At 50.4% G+C, this 19,860-nt stretch overlaps 1 protein-coding gene across 3 annotated transcripts in view; it reads right to left on the minus strand.

The window, feature by feature from the left end:
• The window catches only part of MRC2 (mannose receptor C type 2), a 116,337-nt gene that overhangs the window by 75,249 nt on the left and 21,228 nt on the right, over positions 1-19,860 (minus strand). For all 3 annotated transcript variants that reach the window (XR_003997593.1, XM_030541416.1, XM_030541415.1), the window contains exons 2-4: positions 2,569-2,976; positions 921-1,094; positions 51-215 (exon numbers count right to left, since the gene is read on the minus strand). Coding sequence is in view for 2 of the 3 variants with exons in the window: in XM_030541416.1 (XP_030397276.1) it covers positions 51-215; positions 921-1,094; positions 2,569-2,976 (747 nt within the window). In the remaining variant the exon portion in view is untranslated. The remainder of the gene's footprint in view (positions 1-50; positions 216-920; positions 1,095-2,568; positions 2,977-19,860) is intronic.

Below are 19,860 nucleotides of genomic sequence, written 5' to 3' on the forward strand. Positions count from 1 at the left end.
AGCACTCCTTCCCTCCCCAGGCCGGCCCCAGAGGGGCAGTTTAGACTCACCGTTGATGTAGGTCTGTTCGTGGATCTCGGTGATACTCAGCAGGTTGGCCCCCTGCTGCTCGCAGCTGCTCCACGCCTCCCGCCAGGACAGGGTGGACTGGAAGTTGAACTGGTAGCAGCTGTTGGTCAGGTGATCCTTGTCCCAGAAGGTCTCGCAGTCGTTGCCTATGGGGAATGGTGGGAAGTGGGGCAGGGAGAGTCGGGGGTTAACTCTGACCTGTGCGCAGAGCTCCCTGGAGAGCCAGCGGTAGGCGGGCACGTGCCACTATTGACCCGTAGTGCAGCTCCCCTTAGGTTTCCTTCTCATTACAGAGGCTGCAATTTTCTTTCAGGGACACCGCAATGGCAGGCCGTACCGACTGCAGACCCAAAGGGTTTGGGGCAGCCTCTGACTCTGGTCAGGTGCAAGACCATGGCAAACGTCTGCCTGCTACGCTGCATGCAACTGGCCATTACCCCCTTCTCTGAGCCAGGGTTACAGAGCACGATCAACCCTGTGCCCTGCACTGGGCACCTTGCTCTGCCAGGCGTCCCTCTGACTGCCTCGGGACTCACGGAGTTTGGGGCCAGTCGAGCTGAGGAAGGGTCGCAGAATCCAGCTGGGAATCCACCCCCACACCAGTGCCAAGATGATATCCCCCACTCAGCTGTATCCCCCACCCTCTCACCAGCGCCAGGCTGGTATCCCCCACTCAGCTGTATCCCCCACCCCCTCACCAGTACCAGACTGGTATCCCTGACACAACCCTTCCCTTTGCAATGCCAGGCTGGCATCACCCAAAGAGCCACCCCCACCTGGTACCAGGCCAGTTACTGATGATCGTAGCCCCCCCCGGTGCTAAGCTTCTGGATGGGCCAATCGCCACTCACTCTTAATGGGACAGAAGCCCCATCGTTCATCTTTGCCATAATCCTGCGTGGTGGCGCACCACAGATGCCCATCCTCCCGGCCCGTGCTGGTGCAGTCGTGGAACCACTGGTTGTCATACTTGAAGGGGATGGTGCAGGGTTTCCCATGGGAATTGCCTTGGATGGTGTAAATTTCTGCAGAAAGAAAAAGTGAGAGAATCCTCCCCCTAGCTCGGCCTCCCTTCCTGGGGGACAGAGGGCTGCCGAGGGAAAATGCAATGCAGAGTCCCTGACCCCACCATCATGCCTTCAGACAGTGGGACCATTGGGTGCAGCACTGAACTTAGCCTCAGCCCCTTCTCCCCACTGCAGTTCTACAGAATGGCCTCTGCCAACCCTAGATTTATTATTCTCCCCCTACCAACCCGCCCCAGATCTTCCTGCTTTGTTTGTTTGAGCTTTTGGAACCCCTGCGGCCCGACTCTCCATTGCTCTGCACCTGGTGCAAAGTTACTACTGATTCACACCCACTCCACACTGGCATAAAGAATGACCCAAGATGAAGGGGAGCGGAGAATCGGGCCCTTAGACTGTGTCCACACTAGCACTTTTGTCGGTAAAACTTTTGTCAGCCAGGGGTGTGAAAAAAACACACCCTGGCCAACGTAAGTTACACCGGGAGACCTTCCAATGGTGCAGCTGCACTGGTACAGCTGTAAGGTTGCTAGTGTAGACAAAGCCATAGAAGCTGGAGTTTAATTAGGTTTTCACTGCAGGATTCCATTTGTTTCCAAGGGTCTCGGCAGGACAGTGCTTTAAATAACATCGTCATCATCCTGTTTGCCGGTGCTTTGAGATCCTAGGAAGAAAAGATGCAAAATTCTATGGACCATTCAGCTACGTGTATTTCAACTCCCCTGCAGCTTTGGTACAGACCGTTCATTCATACAGTGCACAGCTCCCTGGGAGTCAATCATGCCATTAGTATAAATTTTTACTATATTTATGGGAGGAAAGAAAAATGATTTTAGAAACCCTTAAACATTCTTCCCCCTGGGGATTTCCCAGGCAGCCTGGCCCCTATCCTGTAATGGGACAGACCCTTTTGGAGTCGATTCAAACCAACAGAATTGCACAAGTGGCGCACGCTAAGGGCCCAATCCAATTCTCATGTATGCTGGCTAGAAGACAGATTCGATGCAAGATATACAGCGCCTGGCACAATGGGGTCCTACTCCATGACTGGGCTCCTAGGGGCTACCACAATACAAATACATAGTCCTCCCTTTTGGCCCTAAAAATCTAGGAAGTCAATGAGAGTCTCGCCATTGACTTCAATGGGAACTGGATCAGGCCCTAGCAGATACCAATCCAGGATCGGGGCTGTGTGCTGTCAGCTGTTTGGGGCAAGGGCTGTTTTCTTCAACTTTGGTTAACAAACAAACAAACAATAATAATAATGATGATAAGATTGAAGACCTCATTTCAAACAGTAACAATGGGCACATGGCTGAATTCTTGCTGACTCTGAGACCCCTACAGCACCTACCACAACAGAACTCCTATCTCAATAGGCGCCTCTGGGATCTACTATGATCACAGAACAACAGTGACACCACCAGAGATCATGGGGATAACGCAGAAGCACAGAGCCCTCCCCAGGCATTACCAGAGTAGGGGCTGGAGCACAAATCTTCATGGGTGGTATAAACGCTCCACTGCCCGCCGCGCGCCTGATCTCCTCTCTCGGCAGGAGCCATGGAGAGGTTCCCTGCCTTGGCGTTCAGATACTGAGAGAGATGCTCCCCTAAGCTCCGGCAGCTCCACCTCATGTTGACAGACTCGCGGTCGCACTCGTAGGTGGCCAGTGACTGCACCGTTGCGGTGGAGTTGATGCCCTGCCAGGCGACCCCGAGGCACTGCATGGTCCCAAGGTTGAAGAGTCGGTTCCGGGAGACCCATTTCCACTGCTGGGCTGGGGCGCTGACGTTGCAGGATTTAGAGACCTTCACCAGGGTGTCCTTGGTCTCCAAGCAGCCCTGCAGCCTGCTGTTGTAAATCAGAAACACCTTGGAATCTGGAAGACAAAGAGAATAAAGACAGTGAGAAAGGACTAGGCCCTGATGTGAACGTGAGCAGCTTCTGTTGTGACACATGCCTGGACAACAATTACCAGGGCCAGTCAATTCCCCTGCTGCGTTGTACAGTACCTAACACAACAGGGCCTTGCAATCAGCACGCCCTCTGGGGGATACTGTAACACACACAGTAACAACAGCTGGACTGTGGGTCTGCTCTGGTATAACATATCACACTGCTTTTCAGGGCGCTACGCCTCGGGATGATGGCTATTTATTCCTTAGCCTCTGCTGCCTAACCGGATAATGAGGAGGTGCATTTTTCCCCACCGACTTGCACAGAAGGAAGGATCTCCAAGTGCTTGAAAAACAAGAATTAAGCTTCACGGGATGTCAGCAGGTGAGTTTTAGGTATTAGTAAAGATACAAAGATCCTGGCAAAAAGAAATTTCTTGAACAGGGAAATTAAAGTGTCATTAAAACCTGAGCTTGCACCAATTGTTCTGAGTTCACTAACTGGCCCCAACAACTCAACTGGCCTGTTTAAAAGGATGCTAGGTTGCCTTATAACAATGGATTTTAAACTAGCTTTCCACCACTGTAAGTACAGCCCAGGTCTATCTCTTCTTTGGCCAATTCGTTCAAGTCTGAAAAAATATAGCTATGCGGGGAAATAAAATGGTGTTCATCATTTTTATGCACATCTGGGGCTTAGTTTAAAATATATATATATTGGCGCACACACAGTACTTTGGGGAAGGTCTCACGAGTTCAGCCCTCCTGATGGTAAACACTCTCGGAAGCAAAGCAAACGACTCATGATACGCGGTGTTAGTTTTTCTTCTCTTTTCCTTATTCTCCATGTCACGTTTGAGGTTTGGTCTTTCTATGCCTTGTTTGTGGGGCTACATTGTACATTTTTTGCTACGCTTCAGTGATTTTCAAAGCGGCCGCAGGACGGAGGGGCTCGATTCAATGGGAACGGAGCGTCTACTCCCAGCTTAAATGGGTTTTGATCATTTGACCATTGGGGAAATACTGGAGGGACAGAGAGGGAAAGTGAGTTGCTCAAGACCCCACACGCTACAAGTAAATCTATACTGCAGTTACGCAGCTTATGTAGACGGACACCAGAGCTAGCCTGGGTATCGCAGCAGTACGAGTCTGAGCACAGACTACTGCCTGAGTAATTATCCAGGATTCCTGGCAGACACGCACAGCCTGTAACAAAGCTTCAAAGACAGCTATTTGAGCCGCAATCACACCCTGTAACAGACTTCCCTAAAGTCAGCAGCTGAGCTAGGAAGAGAACCAAGGCAGAAGCACCACTCTCTTAAGATAAGTGACACTTTCAAATAGTTGCAGATTGAAACATGACCACCCTTAGAACTCTCAGAGCTAATAAAACCTTCGTTTTGTCATCGCTAAGGTTGCATTAGAATACAGCCTACCCGCCCAAAACCTTGCAAGCAGGAAAATTAACTCTGGGACACGCCTTCCACACTCCCTGCCACTTTCCCATTGGCTACAACACCGTCAACAACACGACAAGCCTCTCACTTCCACCTCCGACAGATACTCGAAAGCACAATTTACTGTGTCTGCACTGAATGGTCTCTCTACTGGCAGCTTCAGACTCTGGTGTATCCATGGACCAGCATGCCCTGCTGTCACTGACTGGTCCAGTCACTTGGTAAGTGAATCTGCCTAAAAAAACCTGCTTGGTTTGTGTTAGACTGCAGCTTTCGAGAACTGTGCGAGAATGAGAGGGAACCTACATTTCTCACCAGCTGATGTGTTATGACGTCACTGCTAATGCAGTGGGCTCACCTGGGTGCATTTCTCTCCACACCACCCACCCCCCCAGTTATAAAGGGGAACGTGCCAAGCTGATACTGTATTAATCTGCACGAGAGGAGCAGCATGTGGCATAGAGCGCGGAATAGAGCATTTCAAATGTCTTGCAAAAGGGGCAGAAAAAACCCAAGACTTTCCAGTAAAAATTTCGAAAAGGAGCGATTTTGGAACTCTGTTCTGGTTTTAATCAACTTATTTTTCCATCACAAAAAAAAAGAATCCTACTCAAGGTTTACACTCTATGGTTAGGGTTTTCGGCAGAGGGTTTATCATCATTTTTATAAGACTTTTACAACAATAATAAAATGTCCTCAAACTTCTATTAAACTGAAATTTCCACTCCAAATTAACTATGCTCTTGCAACCAGTGCTCCAGAATAATGAAGTTGCAAACAGCTCACAAAATTTAAATAACATCGTTTTAAACTGACTTGCTGTTGCAAAAATTTTTTAAAATTGCTTCTGTTTTTGTAGGACTTAACTATAAATACCATTTTACGTTCCTCAAGAAGTGATCTAACAGTCCAATTCCCAAGTAGAGGTAACACCACAAAGGATATTAAAGTAGGGTCATGTCTACACGGAGCCGTCATGTGGATACGACGGGTGTGATAGGCAGAGCACAAACAGCTGCACTGTAATTGCAGTGTGCGGATGCTGCTGGCACAAACTAAAAGCAGCATCCATACAGCGCAGGTCAGAATGAAACTCTTTGATGGGTGCTGCAAATCAGACCCCGTGAGCTGCACTGCAGCACAGTCCAGACAAGCCCAAGGAAACAAAACAAAATAAAGTGTTAATGTCAAGCTTCCATTGGAGGGGGGAGTAAAAGAAAAATCAATGTTTGCTAAGTGGAAAAGGATACAGATTTGAAGAGAAAGAAGGATTGGTTTCTTTCTTTGAGAGAAGTTTCATACACGATGGAGAGAGAAAAAAACAACAACTTAGGCTAAGATTTAATCATAGGTATTTTTAGTAAAAGTCATGGACAGGGTCACGGGCAAAAACCAAAAAAAAATCATGGCCCGTGACCTGTCCATGACTTTTACCATAAATACCCGTGATTGAAACTTGAGGGGAGGGATACTGTGAGGGAAGGTGCAGTGTGAGGAGTGAGCCCATAGCACCAGCTGTGGGGGAGAAGCCCGTGGCACCAGCTGTGTGTGGGAGCCCCGGGGGGCTTGCTGCCACTCCAGCCATGTGGCGGGGGGAAGCCCCAAGGGACCTGCTGCTGCTCCCGCTAGGGAACCCCGGGGGCCCACTACTGCTGCGGCTACCACTGGGTGGGGGGATGGGAGCCCCGGGCGACAAGCTGCTGCCGAAGTCACGGAGGTCGCAGGAAGTAACGGAATCCATGACTTCCATGATCTCTGTAACAAACCCATAATTTTCAAAGTCAATTACTTAAAGTCAGGCACCCAATGCCAGATTCAGGCATCAAATAAGCATTCTGATTTTTAAGACACTCGCTGTGATGCTGGCAGACCAGGTGCCTGCCCATGCCAAGGCATCGCTGAATGCTGACAAATGCTTTGCTGGAAACCAGCCTGGCTCACCTGTGTGTTAGTACCGCTAAAATAGATGTTAGTGTTTAGATCTGATTAAACGTTTGTAGGCTGCTACATGTATTGATCTCGCTTATGACACCTGCGGCCCGCGGTTTAAAGTTATATTGAGGGCTTGCAGTGTGAACCTCTGTAACTGTGTAACACCCCAAACAGGAAAGCAGCACTAATTAATGTAGAGTGCAGGGCCTGCCCACAGGAAAGCCCACTGAAACCAAATGAGCCATTGTGAAACATCAAAAGACAAAGACTTTGTCGATCGTGTCCCCCTCATAGGAAGAGGAGACCAGTGCAAACATTTGTCCTGTCAGCTTGGACTCTGGGGGAAGGAAATAAAAATTCCTGACCAGAAGTACCAGTATCACTCCACTGCTGGGAATTTGGAGAGGGCAATATTTCTAAGCATAAGCAAGGGATCCCCAAGCTGCTTAGCTTGGGCTAGCTACAGAGGACATAGAAAGCTTGCTAATTGCAGCAGTTTCTATTACCCTTTGGGGCGTAAGGCTGTGACTCATTTGTGAGTGTATGTTTAACTGCTTTAACCTTGTGAATAACTCATTTCTTTTTCTTAGTTAATAAATCTTTAGTTGATTTATTATCGGATTGGCTACAAGTGTCTTGAGTGTCAGGTCAAAGGTGCAGTTGACCTGGGGTAAGGACTGGTCATTTGGGACTGAGAGTAACCTGAAGATTGCTGTGATTTTTGATGTAAGGTACCATCTATCACAAAGGCAAGTTTGCCTGGGTACAGGGTGGATTTGATTCAAATCAAATTGATTTAAATCATGATATAAATCACTAGCCAGGAAGACATGATTTAATCATGGTTTTCTACATAAAAGTACATTCTTGTTGCTTGTTATAACTGAATACATATTCTTCACAACTCAGAGATAGATGTAGGTTTCATTTTTAAAAGGTACACACTATATATTTATAAACAGTGATTTATTTTGAAAACTTCTCAGATTAGTTTTACAGCTATATCAGAAAGTGAATGACTGCTTGGTTATTTCACTTACCAAAGGTAACTGAAGCAGATATTTATGAAGTCATTGGGAGGTGAACTTTCTCCAATTCAACAGGTTAATCAGTAATATTTAGAAGATTTTCTTGCCATGCTGTATTAGGAGGAGATCACCACCAGACGGACATTTAAGTTGTTTTATTTAACTAAAACAAAGTTATGGATTCTGGATTTTTTTCTTCAACAGCAAATATATAATATTTTAACAAAGCAAGTGTATGTCCCTCACTTCTCACATCTATCTCCAGACTTCTTCTCCTGTCCAGATCTATTCTGCCCCCAACAGTCTTCTATTCATTGAACTTTTTGAAGCTTTGCACTTTTAGAGAGAGATAAGGGATTGATTCTGTATACAAAAGTTTGCAGAGGGACAATAGGGTTGAGGTCTGCTATTTCTCACCTCTATATATTAGTTATTTAAAAACATTTTTGCTATTAACAAACATGTCACCTCTGGAGACACATCTCCACAGTTTGAGAACTGCAAAACTAAGTATCTCTGATGGTATCTTCTAGACTAAGCGCTGAGTCCCATTGAGTAGATAGAAAGATTAACCTAAATAGTCTATACGGAAGCCCCTGGAACCCCATGAGATTGGGTCCCTAATCCATGAACTACTGGAACTCATTTACAAAACATGTAATGTTTAAAAAAAAGGAATATATTGTCTCAGACTATAGAATTAGACTTTATAATCCCTATTCCACAATGAGATATGTTTGAGCTATAATGTATCTTAATTAAAATTATCTTTAGATAAAATGCTTTTTGAGCAAAAACCTATCCAAAAAGTTCGATTTAAATAAAAAAAAAAATCACTGATTTTTATCCAGCCTGCCCAGGTGGCAGGATAGACCAGAGTGCCCAAGGGAAGTGTCGGTGACTGCATGGTCAAGCGATAGGGCTTGAGGAGTTCACACTTGTTCCTTGGTTGGTGAAACCAAAGGAGAAAACTCTCAACCAATCTGAGGTTTGTGCCCTGCCTCTTGACAGCCTGCCCTGAGGTTGGCCGTCACATGACACTCAGGAGCTGCTCCAGACACTCAGCCTCCACAACCCTGTTGACAATCAATGGGAGTCATAGAAGCCCCAGTGGAGATCAGGTTATTTTTAATCTAGGGGCCTAAAAAAGACGGATCTAGGTGCTGAGTTTTAGGCCGCCAAATTTGAAAACATTGGCCCTGAGCTTTAGAAACGTACTTGCTGGTGTCACTTTAAGCTGCCGCCGTTCTGCATTTTTCAGGCAAATCTGCAGACAAGACCCAGGGTCTATTTGCCCAATTCAAAGCCAAACCTTCCCTGCTCTGAATTGCGTGAGGCCTGTTGGTGATGCCAAGCTTCTTCCAAAGACACCCCCAACACCCGCCATGCAATTCTGTAGTCACAAGCCGGCTGTCTCAGCTCCTCCACTCCCAGACATGAATTTAAAACCTGCGTCCCTGGAGTCCTCAAACAGAAGGAGAAAAAAATCCAAACACTGCTGATAAATACGCCCTGAAGCTCTTGCCTACAAAACTAAATCCATGAAGAGCTGAACAGGGCCTGAAATGGACAGTGACCTGAGCGTGAACTTCACGGAAATGCTCTCTGCAGGGAGTCCAGTGGGTCAGCATACCAGATTCACTGGAGCACAAATTCATATCAGCTCTGCTCCTCGGCAGGGAACACAGAGGAGACAGAAGAGAACGTGCCTTTTTTCAGAGACTCCAAAGGAGCAGGAAAGGCGGGTGTCAGGTGACTGCAGGGAATGAGCAACATATTCCAATGCCACAAACATTTCCACCGGGATCTCTCTTTACAAGGCCTGTTACAGTGCACCCATGTCGGACACCGGGGTTTGTTGTTACAGGGGCTCTTTTGGGGATGGGTCAGACATTTCTGAGTGTTAACAGAATAAATAAAAAAAGGCTTAAAGCAGAACCATGCACTATCTTTGTGCACAAAGCACTAACGTCAAGCAGTAGGAAGGTCTGACACCAAGAGTGTTTTCAGTAACAGTAATTCCTTAGGAGCACTGCAGTACCAGCTCCATAATGGTTCTGCAGGAGCTAAAACCGAATTAACAGCACCATATACACCACTTCTGGAGGATGAGGACTCTGTTGGCAATGGGCAATTACAGCATCTTTATGCGAACTGCACTATACTGGACCGTCGTATGGCAATCCCAGCATCTTTGTATGGAACAGCACCGTCATGCTGCCAATAGATGTATTGCTATTCCTGGCAGTCAATGGCAAGGCACGGTACCAGGACCTAAGTGGTTGCTTGTGTTAAGATAACCTTGAAAACTATCCCAAAAGCTTAATAGTCAAGGGGAAAAATACACCAGTCAGCGCTGAGAAATGTGGATTATTAATGACGTTTATTACGACAGCATCTAAGGACCAACCAAGAACAGGACCCCATTAGTCCCCTAGCAGACAGGCCGTCCCCTAAAGATCTCTCTGTACAAACGCTTGTGGCAGCTGTACATTGCTGACCTCGCCTGGTGTGGGACAAGCACTCTGTTGGCTGGGAATGGCCAGGAGGGGGCGGAGGAACATGGGAAGGAAGCAGAGTCTCAGTGGCTGGGGGAGGCAGGAGAGGTGAGGTGGGAAGATGCTGTTGCTGGGGAAGGCGGTGTGGCTGCTGGGGGTAGAAAAAGAACAAGGGCTTCAATGGCAGATTTACAATCACAGCTAAGAGAGGGGATGTGATCCCAGAGGCAGAGCACCAGACTGGGACTCCGGAGACGTGGGTTTTATTCCCGGCTCTGACGCTGACCTGACGTGTGACCCTGGATGAGTGCCTGCACCCCTCAGAGCCGCTGTTTCCTCTCCGAACCTCGTCTGTCTGGCCTATTAGACAGTAAGCACTTTGGGGCAGGGAGCGTCTCTTATGTCTGACCTGCACCAAGCACAACTGGGCCCCTGTATCGGTTGGGGGTGGGGGTGTGTCTCTAGGCATTACTATATTAACAACAACAAATGGGCAGATTTAGACCAGTGGAGTCAATGTCCAGCTACCTGTTGCCACTTGCATATTAGGGGGGCTGGTGCTTTGCAGCCCTATTAGTGCCACCTCCCATTCCAGGAGGGAAGCTAAAACTGCCCGGCTGCCTGGTCCGAAAGTTTCTCTCTCTCCCCAGCTGAAGCAGGTCCAGTAAAAGACATGGAATCATCCCCCCTTGTCTCTTTAAAGCCTTCTCCGAGTGCCGAAAGTGAAACTGAACTTCACACAGTTCACAGCCCTGTTACAACACGGTCACAGCTGCGTCAGCATGGTCCCTCCAGGGAGCTGCATGGAATTACAGGACAAAGGCAGGTTTAGCCCATGAGTCTGATGCTCCTTAACCTGCAAGTGCTCTACAGGGACCATCCTCCAACTGCTGTGACAGATGATCACATATTCAGTTGCATCTATGTGAACATCCAAATGTTTGCACCTGCAGTTAACTGATGTGAGCATACAGTCGTCCATATGAAGAAACCTGTCTGTATACAAACAGCTGGTTCTTTAAATAGCTGGTTGATCAATGCATTCCACCTCCACTAAATGCAGGGGCGAATATCTGGCGGGTGACACCTCCACGGTTTGTCTTGTCTCACACACATTCTGTTCATGGTAATATTTAGCACTTACATGGCGTTCTGTTTTCAAAGCACTTTACAAACTTTAATTAAACATCCCCCATGGATAAGTGATTATCCCTTCAAACAGATAGGTAACCGCTCAGCCTCAGTTTCCCTGACTTGCATTTCCATCTTTGGGCCGAGTCAGCAAAGCACTCTGAGCCCTGGACTCGATCTCAGGGCACCCAGGTTCTATTCCTGACTCTGCCAATGGCTGACCTTGGGCAAGTCACGGCGTGGCTCTGTGCCTCAGTTTCCCCCTCTGCAATATAACGATATTGTTTTCAAACCGGACACTTACACTTGGGTCCTGTCAGATCCACGTTGGGTTGCAAGGTTCTGCCAGGGATGCTTCACTGGTACAGTATACCGATATAGCTACACTGGCAAAGCACTACACTTATGGACACAGTTTCGGGCTAAAATTTTTAAGAGTACTTAAGGCCCAGATTTTTAAAGCTATTTAGGCATTGCTCTGCTCAGTACTGCAAGGCCTAAGCGACTCAGGCCACATCTACACTAGCAATGCTTTGCTGGCGTTGCTGAAATAGTACGCGATACCGACAACGCACTCCTAACACGGACCAGGTTACACTTGCAAAGCTGGGTTTCTGGTGGTACAGTAAAACCATCCCCTGCAAGTTATCCCGGTAAAAGCTTACAGTTGTGCTAGTCTAGCTGGGTCTACACTAGCTGCTTCGGACGACACAGTCTGTCGACCAAAGATTCCCCCTGAAAGAGCAGTGCCGGCAGCAGTCTCTCGAGTAGACATTGGCTATTCCTGTCCCAGGTTCCCTGCACACGCACACTGCTCTGCCCATACACCTCAATCCCGTCCCGCAGCCCCCGCCGCTATTCCCATCCCAGGTTCTCTGCACGCACACTGCTCTGCCCATACACCTCAATCCCGTCCCGCAGCCCCCGCCGCTATTCCCATCCCAGGTTCTCTGCACGCACACTGCTCTGCCCATACACCTCAATCCCGTCCCGCAGCCCCCGCCGCTATTCCAGTCCCAGGTTCCCTGCATGCACACTGCTCTGCCCATACACCTCAATCCCGTCCCGCAGCCCCCGCCGCTATTCCCGTCCCAGGTTCTCTGCACGCACACTGCTCTGCCCATACACCTCAATCCCGCCCCGCAGCCCCTGCCGCTATTCCCGTCCCAGGTTCCCTGCACACACACACTGCTCTGCCCATACACCTCAATCCTGCCCCGCAGCCCCCGCCGCTATTCCTATCCCAGGTTCCCTGCACACACACACTGCTCTGCCCATACACCTCAATCCCGCCCCGCAGCCCCTGCCGCTATTCCCGTCCCAGGTTCCCTGCACACACACACTGCTCTGCCCATACACCTCAATCCCGCCCCGCAGCCCCCGCCGCTATTCCCGTCCCAGGTTCTCTGCACGCACACTGCTCTGCCCATACACCTCAATCCTGCCCCGCAGCCCCCGCCGCTATTCCTATCCCAGGTTCTCTGCACGCACACTGCTCTGCCCATACACCTCAATCCCGCCCCGCAGCCCCCGCCGCTATTCCCGTCCCAGGTTCTCTGCACGCACACTGCTCTGCCCATACACCTCAATCCTGCCCCGCAGCCCCCGCCGCTATTCCCATCCCAGGTTCTCTGCACGCACACTGCTCTGCCCATACACCTCAATCCAGCCCCACAGCCCCCGCCGCTATTCCCGTCCCAGGTTCCCTGCACACACACACTGCTCTGCCCATACACCTCAATCCCGTCCCGCAGCCCCCGCCGCTATTCCCGTCCCAGGTTCCCTGCATGCACACTGCTCTGCCCATACACCTCAATCCCGTCCCGCAGCCCCCGCCGCTATTCCCATCCCAGGTTCCCTGCATGCACACTGCTCTGCCCATACACCTCAATCCCGTCCCGCAGCCCCCGCCGCTATTCCCGTCCCAGGTTCCCTGCATGCACACTGCTCTGCCCATACACCTCAATCCCGTCCCGCAGCCCCCGCCGCTATTCCCATCCCAGGTTCCCTGCATGCACACTGCTCTGCCCATACACCTCAATCCCGTCCCGCAGCCCCCGCCGCTATTCCCATCCCAGGTTCTCTGCACGCACACTGCTCTGCCCATACACCTCAATCCCGCCCCGCAGCCCCCGCCGCTATTCCCGTCCCAGGTTCCCTGCATGCACACTGCTCTGCCCATACACCTCAATCCCGTCCCGCAGCCCCCGCCGCTATTCCCATCCCAGGTTCCCTGCATGCACACTGCTCTGCCCATACACCTCAATCCCGTCCCGCAGCCCCCGCCGCTATTCCCATCCCAGGTTCCCTGCACGCACACTGCTCTGCCCATACACCTCAATCCCGCCCCGCAGCCCCCGCCGCTATTCCCATCCCAGGTTCCCTGCACGCACACTGCTCTGCCCATACACCTCAATCCCGCCCCGCAGCCCCTGCCGCTATTCCCGTCCCAGGTTCCCTGCATGCACACTGCTCTGCCCATACACCTCAATCCCGCCCCGCAGCCCCCGCCGCTATTCCCGTCCCAGGTTCCCTGAACACACACACTGCTCTGCCCATACACCTCAATCCCGTCCCGCAGCCCCCGCTGCTATTCCCATCCCAGGTTCCCTGCATGCACACTGCTCTGCCCATACACCTCAATCCCGTCCCGCAGCCCCCGCCGCTATTCCCGTCCCAGGTTCCCTGCACGCACACTGCTCTGCCCATACACCTCAATCCTGCCCCGCAGCCCCTGCCGCTATTCCAGTCCTGGGCTTCCCACATTCAGCTCTGCCGATGCACCTCAGTCCTGCCCTGCAGCCCCCGTCCTGCTATTCCAGTCCTAAATTCATAGATTCCAAGGCCGGAAGAGACCATTGCGATCACCTCCTCTGTAACACGGGCCACAGAGCTTCCCCAGAACAATTCCTAGAGCAGATCTGGAGCACACAGAGCTCTGCCGACACACCCGCAGCAGGATTTTCCATGCAAGGCAATGGAGTTACATTGGCATAAAACAGTTGTGAGAGAAGAGAAAGACCCCTTGTCCCTTTTCCAGGGCTTCACTAAGGCTCAGCTCAACTGCTAAATGCAGGCTGCTGTTCTATGTCTACTCCCTGGTCTGTCCAGGTGAAATTCTCTTCCTTCTCCTGTCTTTCCAAAGAGCACCATGGCTGAACGGGCCAGTGATGCTGTATTAAGATTAAGTGTCGCCCCGGCACCAAGTGAAGCTTTAATTTTAAGCCCAGGAGACCCAGGGACGATGGGAGATGAAGTCAGGTTTCCCTGAAGTGCTTCCTCCCCATCAATCTCTTCAGGTCATTACACCGTGCCCATCACCATGGTACCCGAGTAACTCTCCGTGGTGCATTAAGCAATCTGACTAGCACCTGTCGCCTGTGGGTCATCCTCCCAGGGGAAAACTGGCCATGGATTTCCTAATGGTTTATAGTTCTTAATTCAGAGTAACGCAGGCTTTGAGGAGAACGATTCAGACTCATGCCACATGCAGCAGCCGACTGCTGGCTCCCTCGCAGCCAGGTCTGGCCCGCCCACTCCTCTGGGATTGGCTTTAGGAAACCTGCAGGTAGGTGACATGTCCTGCCTCTCTGGATACTGCTCATTGGGGGCCCCGATCCCGAGAGGTGGTAAGTGTCTTCAGCTCCCACTGACTCCAACATGGGGCAGGGACTGGCCCCATCTCCATCCTCCCCACCGAGGTCTGTTCTGAAGAGCTGTTTTGCTTCTCTATTTTCTCTCATGGCTGAGGTTTACAAAGCTGCCTAAAGAGATCTGAATACCCAGTTCCCGTTAAAACCAATGGGTGTCCAAATCCACCAGGCATCTTTGAGGAAGCTCAGCCGTAAATTGTGAGCCACAGCCATATGTCACCTAAAGGTCAAAGGAAGCTGTCCAGACTAGAGGGGCATGGCTGGGACCACAAAGGCAGAAAATAACATCTTACTCTAAAAAGAGACAGGCTGGAGGTTGAAAATTATAGCCTGGAGCGTGGGACCCGCCAGCTACAGAGACTCTCCTTGAAAAGAAACAATAGAAAATTACCTTCAGGCAGCCAATTCCCTTCCACACTCCGCTGCTCTGGCTTCTGCAACCTCGTGAAGGCACCAGAGAGACGCCGCCTACACAGCCAGGGGGCTGGCTGGACATACCCAGCAATTTTAGCCCTGGTGATTGATGGCCCCAGAGATGGAGGGCCCAGGAGAGCGCTGGCACAGCAAGCTTCCTCTTTGCCATCCCAGCAGCACTCCCAGCCGCCGTCCTGCCCTGGAGACAACTCTTTCAGGGGTGAGGCGAGTCCAGCTTCCAAGGGCCATTCACCCCTGGTGCCTCACCCGGGACTGCCAATAAGCAGAATCCATGAGCGACCAATGTCAATGCACCTTCACTGTGAACGGGGCTCAGCCGCACAATTGGTTTCACCTGACTGGGCACCGGCTGACACAAGAGGCAAGCAGAGCATCGGTCGCCTATGGGGTCGGAGGAGGGGCAAGGGAAAAATTCAGAAGTTACAAGAGGCAAAGTCCCACGAGAGGGGCACTGTACCTAGGGCTGGGTGCGAGGGGCTCTAACCCTGCTGCTGGCGGCATAGCCCTCCCAGCAAATCCCTGGAGTGATGGGCCCAGCCACAAGCAGGGGCTTTACCCTTCATTAAAAGGGCACCAAGACCAACATTTTCAGCCCTGGGTGTCTGAAGACAGACACCTGAATCAGCCACGCGATTTCCAGAGCACCCACAGCTTGCTCACGGACATCGACAGAAAGAGCAGAGGTCGGGTCGCAATGGGACACAAGGGACCTTGCAAAGGCCACCCTGAGAGAACAGACCAAGGCGGAATCCTCCTCTGGGGAATGTTATTGAGGAGTGGCGGGCAGGGGGCGGGAAATGTGCAGTGTCGACAACAGGGGTCCCTTCCCATCTGCCATCACCAGGCCCCCAACTTCTCCCTCCATTCCTCGCCAGCCCCCATCTACACTCCCCCAAAATCTGGGGGTAACGTTTTTCCCTCCAAATCGCCCCAAATCCCTTTGTTAGTGGTAAAATGAAGTAAGGGGCCCGCCCTCAAATAAAAACATTCTATTTAAAAAAAATCATTTTTCAGCAAAAACAAATCATGGAAAATTTTCATTTTGGGGGCAAAAAAATCCAATTTTTCATCTAAAAAAATTTTTTTTGTACAAAAAATAATCAAGATGTCATCCATGCTAATTAATAATAATAAGGAACCCTTTGACTTCAGTCTTCCTGGTAGGTGAGCCACACACACTGCTCCCACATGTCACAACGGAGCTGACTCTCACCAAATGGCAGGCCTGTCCTGCTGCTGGGGCCTTATATAGGTGTCCCAGCTATCCCAGAATGCCCTGCTGCCATGGCAGGACTCACCCACCTTGCTACCTAGTACTTGAGTGCAGCAGTGCTCTGAGGTGCTGACTCCATGGGTGCTTAGCACCCACCGGCAGCCCCCCCCATCAGCGCCTCTTCCTCCCCCCAGCGCTCCCCACCTGCCTGCCAATCAGCATCTCCCCCTCCTTGCCGGCACTTTCCACCTGCCACAATCAGCTCTTCTGCAGCATGCAGGAGGCACTGGGAGGGAGGGGAGAGAAGAAAGGTCAGGGGGTGCTCCGTGGAGGGAAGAAGCTGGGCATGGGTGGGGCCATGAAGGAAGGGGCAGCACTGGGGGGGAGCACCCCCCCAGCACATGAGAAAGTTGGCACCTATGCATCTAGGCAGCCTTTGTGAAAAAGAAAAGGAGAGAGCCAGCAGCTATGGTGCCCAGCACAGGGATTTGTCATTGTATCATTCATCCCATATTCACCTGAGTAGAAAACAACAAATAGAGAAATCTGTAATACTATCCCGGGGGCAGTCCTTCCCGGAACAACGCTCCCTCCCAGTGCCCCTTCTTAACACAGGCCTTTTCCAGGCACACAGCTCTGGTGACTCACTTTTGCCCAAGCTCCCTGCCCGTACAGCTTTGCCAAACTTCAACATGCAAAGTCCTTCCTCTGTCTCAAGGTCTGTCTCACCCTGCTGCCGGAGCTGGAATTGCAGCAGTGGCTGGCATGTCCATCACTATTTATCCACACAAGACCCCGCCCCGAGGAGCTCAAAGACAGCAGTGGCTTTTCCTAGGAAGCCTGTGAAGAGCAGGTGATGGAATGTTATGCTTGGCCCCGCCAGCCCCGTGGCCTAGGAACGGAGGAATCGTCTTCCCACACAAACAAGAACGGGGACTGCACGACTTACTTCCCTCAGCTCAGACCGTGGGAGAAGGGAAAACAGCAGGAGAAGGAGAGAGGCTGGGGGAGCTCATTGCTTTCCCGAACTCTGACACCAAAAGGACACAACTGCCCCACAGCAACTCCTACTGCTTTGGTCCCCCGCCTTCCCTCCCCCCAACTCTGCCAAGATACCTCAATCCTACTCGGCAGCACTCCCTGCTATTCAAGTCCTGGGCCCCTAATGAGTCTACTGATGCATCTTAATCCTGACCACCAGCCCCCTGCTATTCCAGGCCTGAGCTCCATCACAGCTCTGCTCAGGCACCTGAAACAGGACTTGCGACAAACCTTCTTGATCCCTCCTTCCTCTCTGGGAGACCGAGGAGACCGGGCACTTGCACAGAAGTCAGGGATTCAGCACAGGCCACTGTGTGACCGGGGGCCCTTCCCCTCCATGCGCCTCTTTCCCCATCTGCCTTGCCTGACTCTCTGGGGGCAGGAACTGTCTCTCATTAGCAGTATGTAAAGCAGTGGCTCTCAACCTTTCTACAGGACCCCTTTCAGGAGTCTGATTTGTCTTGTGTACCAAACGACTTGCTTACAAAATCGGAGACAGCCATACAAAAGTGTCCCAGCACACTATGACTGACAAATTGCTGACGTTCTCATCTGTACCATAGAATTATAAAATAAATCAACTAGAATATAACGATTGTCCTTACATTTCAGTCTATAGAGCCATATAAATAAGTCATTGTCTGTATGAAATTTTACTTTTTACTGACTTTGCTGGTGCTTTTTAAATGTAGCATGTTGTAAAACTAGGGAAAGTATCTAGGTGAGTTGATGTACCCCTGGAAGACCTCTCTGTACTCCCAGGGGTACCTGTACCCATGGTTGAGAACCACTGCTGTAAAGCATCCAGCATGATGGGGCTGTGATCCCAGCTCTAGGTGTTACAGTAACAAAGAACAGTATTAATATCCTACTACCCATTTATCACCCGTTACTCTGCTTCGCTAAACACAACCCTTCTTGTCTTCTTCCCAAGTTCTCTTTCATTTACGTTCCCCCCGTATCTTTTTTCCCTCCGCCTCCCTTCCCTCTACATCTTAATTTGCTTACTCTCTTCCTTTCCTTCCACTCATTTAGTGACAAATGCCCCATTCTTAAAAAAAAAACCCACCACCACAGTCAACGTACCAAACCCACCAGCCTGCCTCAGATCAAGCGCACTGTCCACTCCACCTCCGCCAGTCACCTCTCCTCTGGTGGAGTGGGTTAAACTCACTGCATCTGGGTCCACTGCTGGGCCTTCTTCCTAAGGACAGGGGCTTCCATCCAGTCAACCTCACCAGTCCTCTGAACTGTCACACAGCATCTCTTAGAAGATTAGAGTCACAACTGTGCAAAAGTCTCTACTATCAACCGACAGAGCAATCAACCAAGGCCCCAAAAGATGGGTTTACAAAAATACCCCCCCAAACTTCTGAAAGTGGAAGAGCAGCTTAAAATTAACTCTGACGGCCACCTGGGCAGGCAAAGGTCACAGTTGGATGGATGCTAACCAGAGCCTAGGAGGACAGCTGTTTTTCAACGTGCATGCTCTGAATCCACTGCTAAGCTATGGGCACAGCCCTGGACCAACTCCGCCAAAAGGTATAGGGAAAGAGCAGTGCGCACACACACGTCATACAGGGAACGGCCATCTCACCTGGCGCTACAGCATGGCTACCTTATAGCACTGCTCTCTCCCCCAAAGCTAGGGCATTGCACCTGCAGAGAGCCTGACTCAATAAGAACACCCATCTCCAGCAGGAGGAGACCCACTTGTAACCCATTCATAGCCTCAGAGATGAGGAAGACTTATTAAGTCCCAAGTTGTCCAGTGCCCCCTTGGGGAACGCAAGATTATTCCCTATATTCCCCCAATATTTTGTTTTGCCTGTTCCCCTAGGGAGATTATTCCACAGCCCAATAGTTCTCACTTCCGTGAAATTCTCTACTATTCCCTTTCTTCAACTGTATCCCATTACTCCTAGATACACCCCCTTGACCTACTGCAAACGTTCCTTCTCCTTTCTGAGCATTCCCATCCTTCAAATGTACGTGAGTCATGGTATCTCCTCTTGGTCATAATGATTTGGGTTGTCTAAACTTCCCTTTCGTCTCCTCCCACAACCATTGGTGTTGCTCTTCTCCGAACTCCCTCCACGTGGAATATGATCTTCCCAACCGTAACTATCCTGTAGCCTGTACCAACGCTCTACACACTCAGGGTGGATTTTCAACAGCCTCTTCTGTTCCCAAGGAAGTCAACGATCAGGGCTTTTGTAAAACACGCCAGCTCAGCTGGTGAGGAGCACAAGTTCTTTTGTCCAACAGAGTTTCTGATGGTGAGAAACACACAGCTTCGCTGGGCCACAAAGCCACTGCCAAAACTGTTGAGAGTTGCACATAAGAAGCCATTTGCAATGCGCAATGAGTAGTCTCACTGGTCCTAAAAAACTCAGAAACAAAGCTGCATGTTCTTGAGTGTTGTCTACTGGAATGTCAGCTGTTTACATATATACAGACATCTCTCTTTCAGAGCACTC

Source organism: Gopherus evgoodei, chromosome 23 (genome assembly GCF_007399415.2).
Source record: "Gopherus evgoodei ecotype Sinaloan lineage chromosome 23, rGopEvg1_v1.p, whole genome shotgun sequence".
Lineage (NCBI taxonomy): Eukaryota > Metazoa > Chordata > Testudines > Testudinidae > Gopherus > Gopherus evgoodei.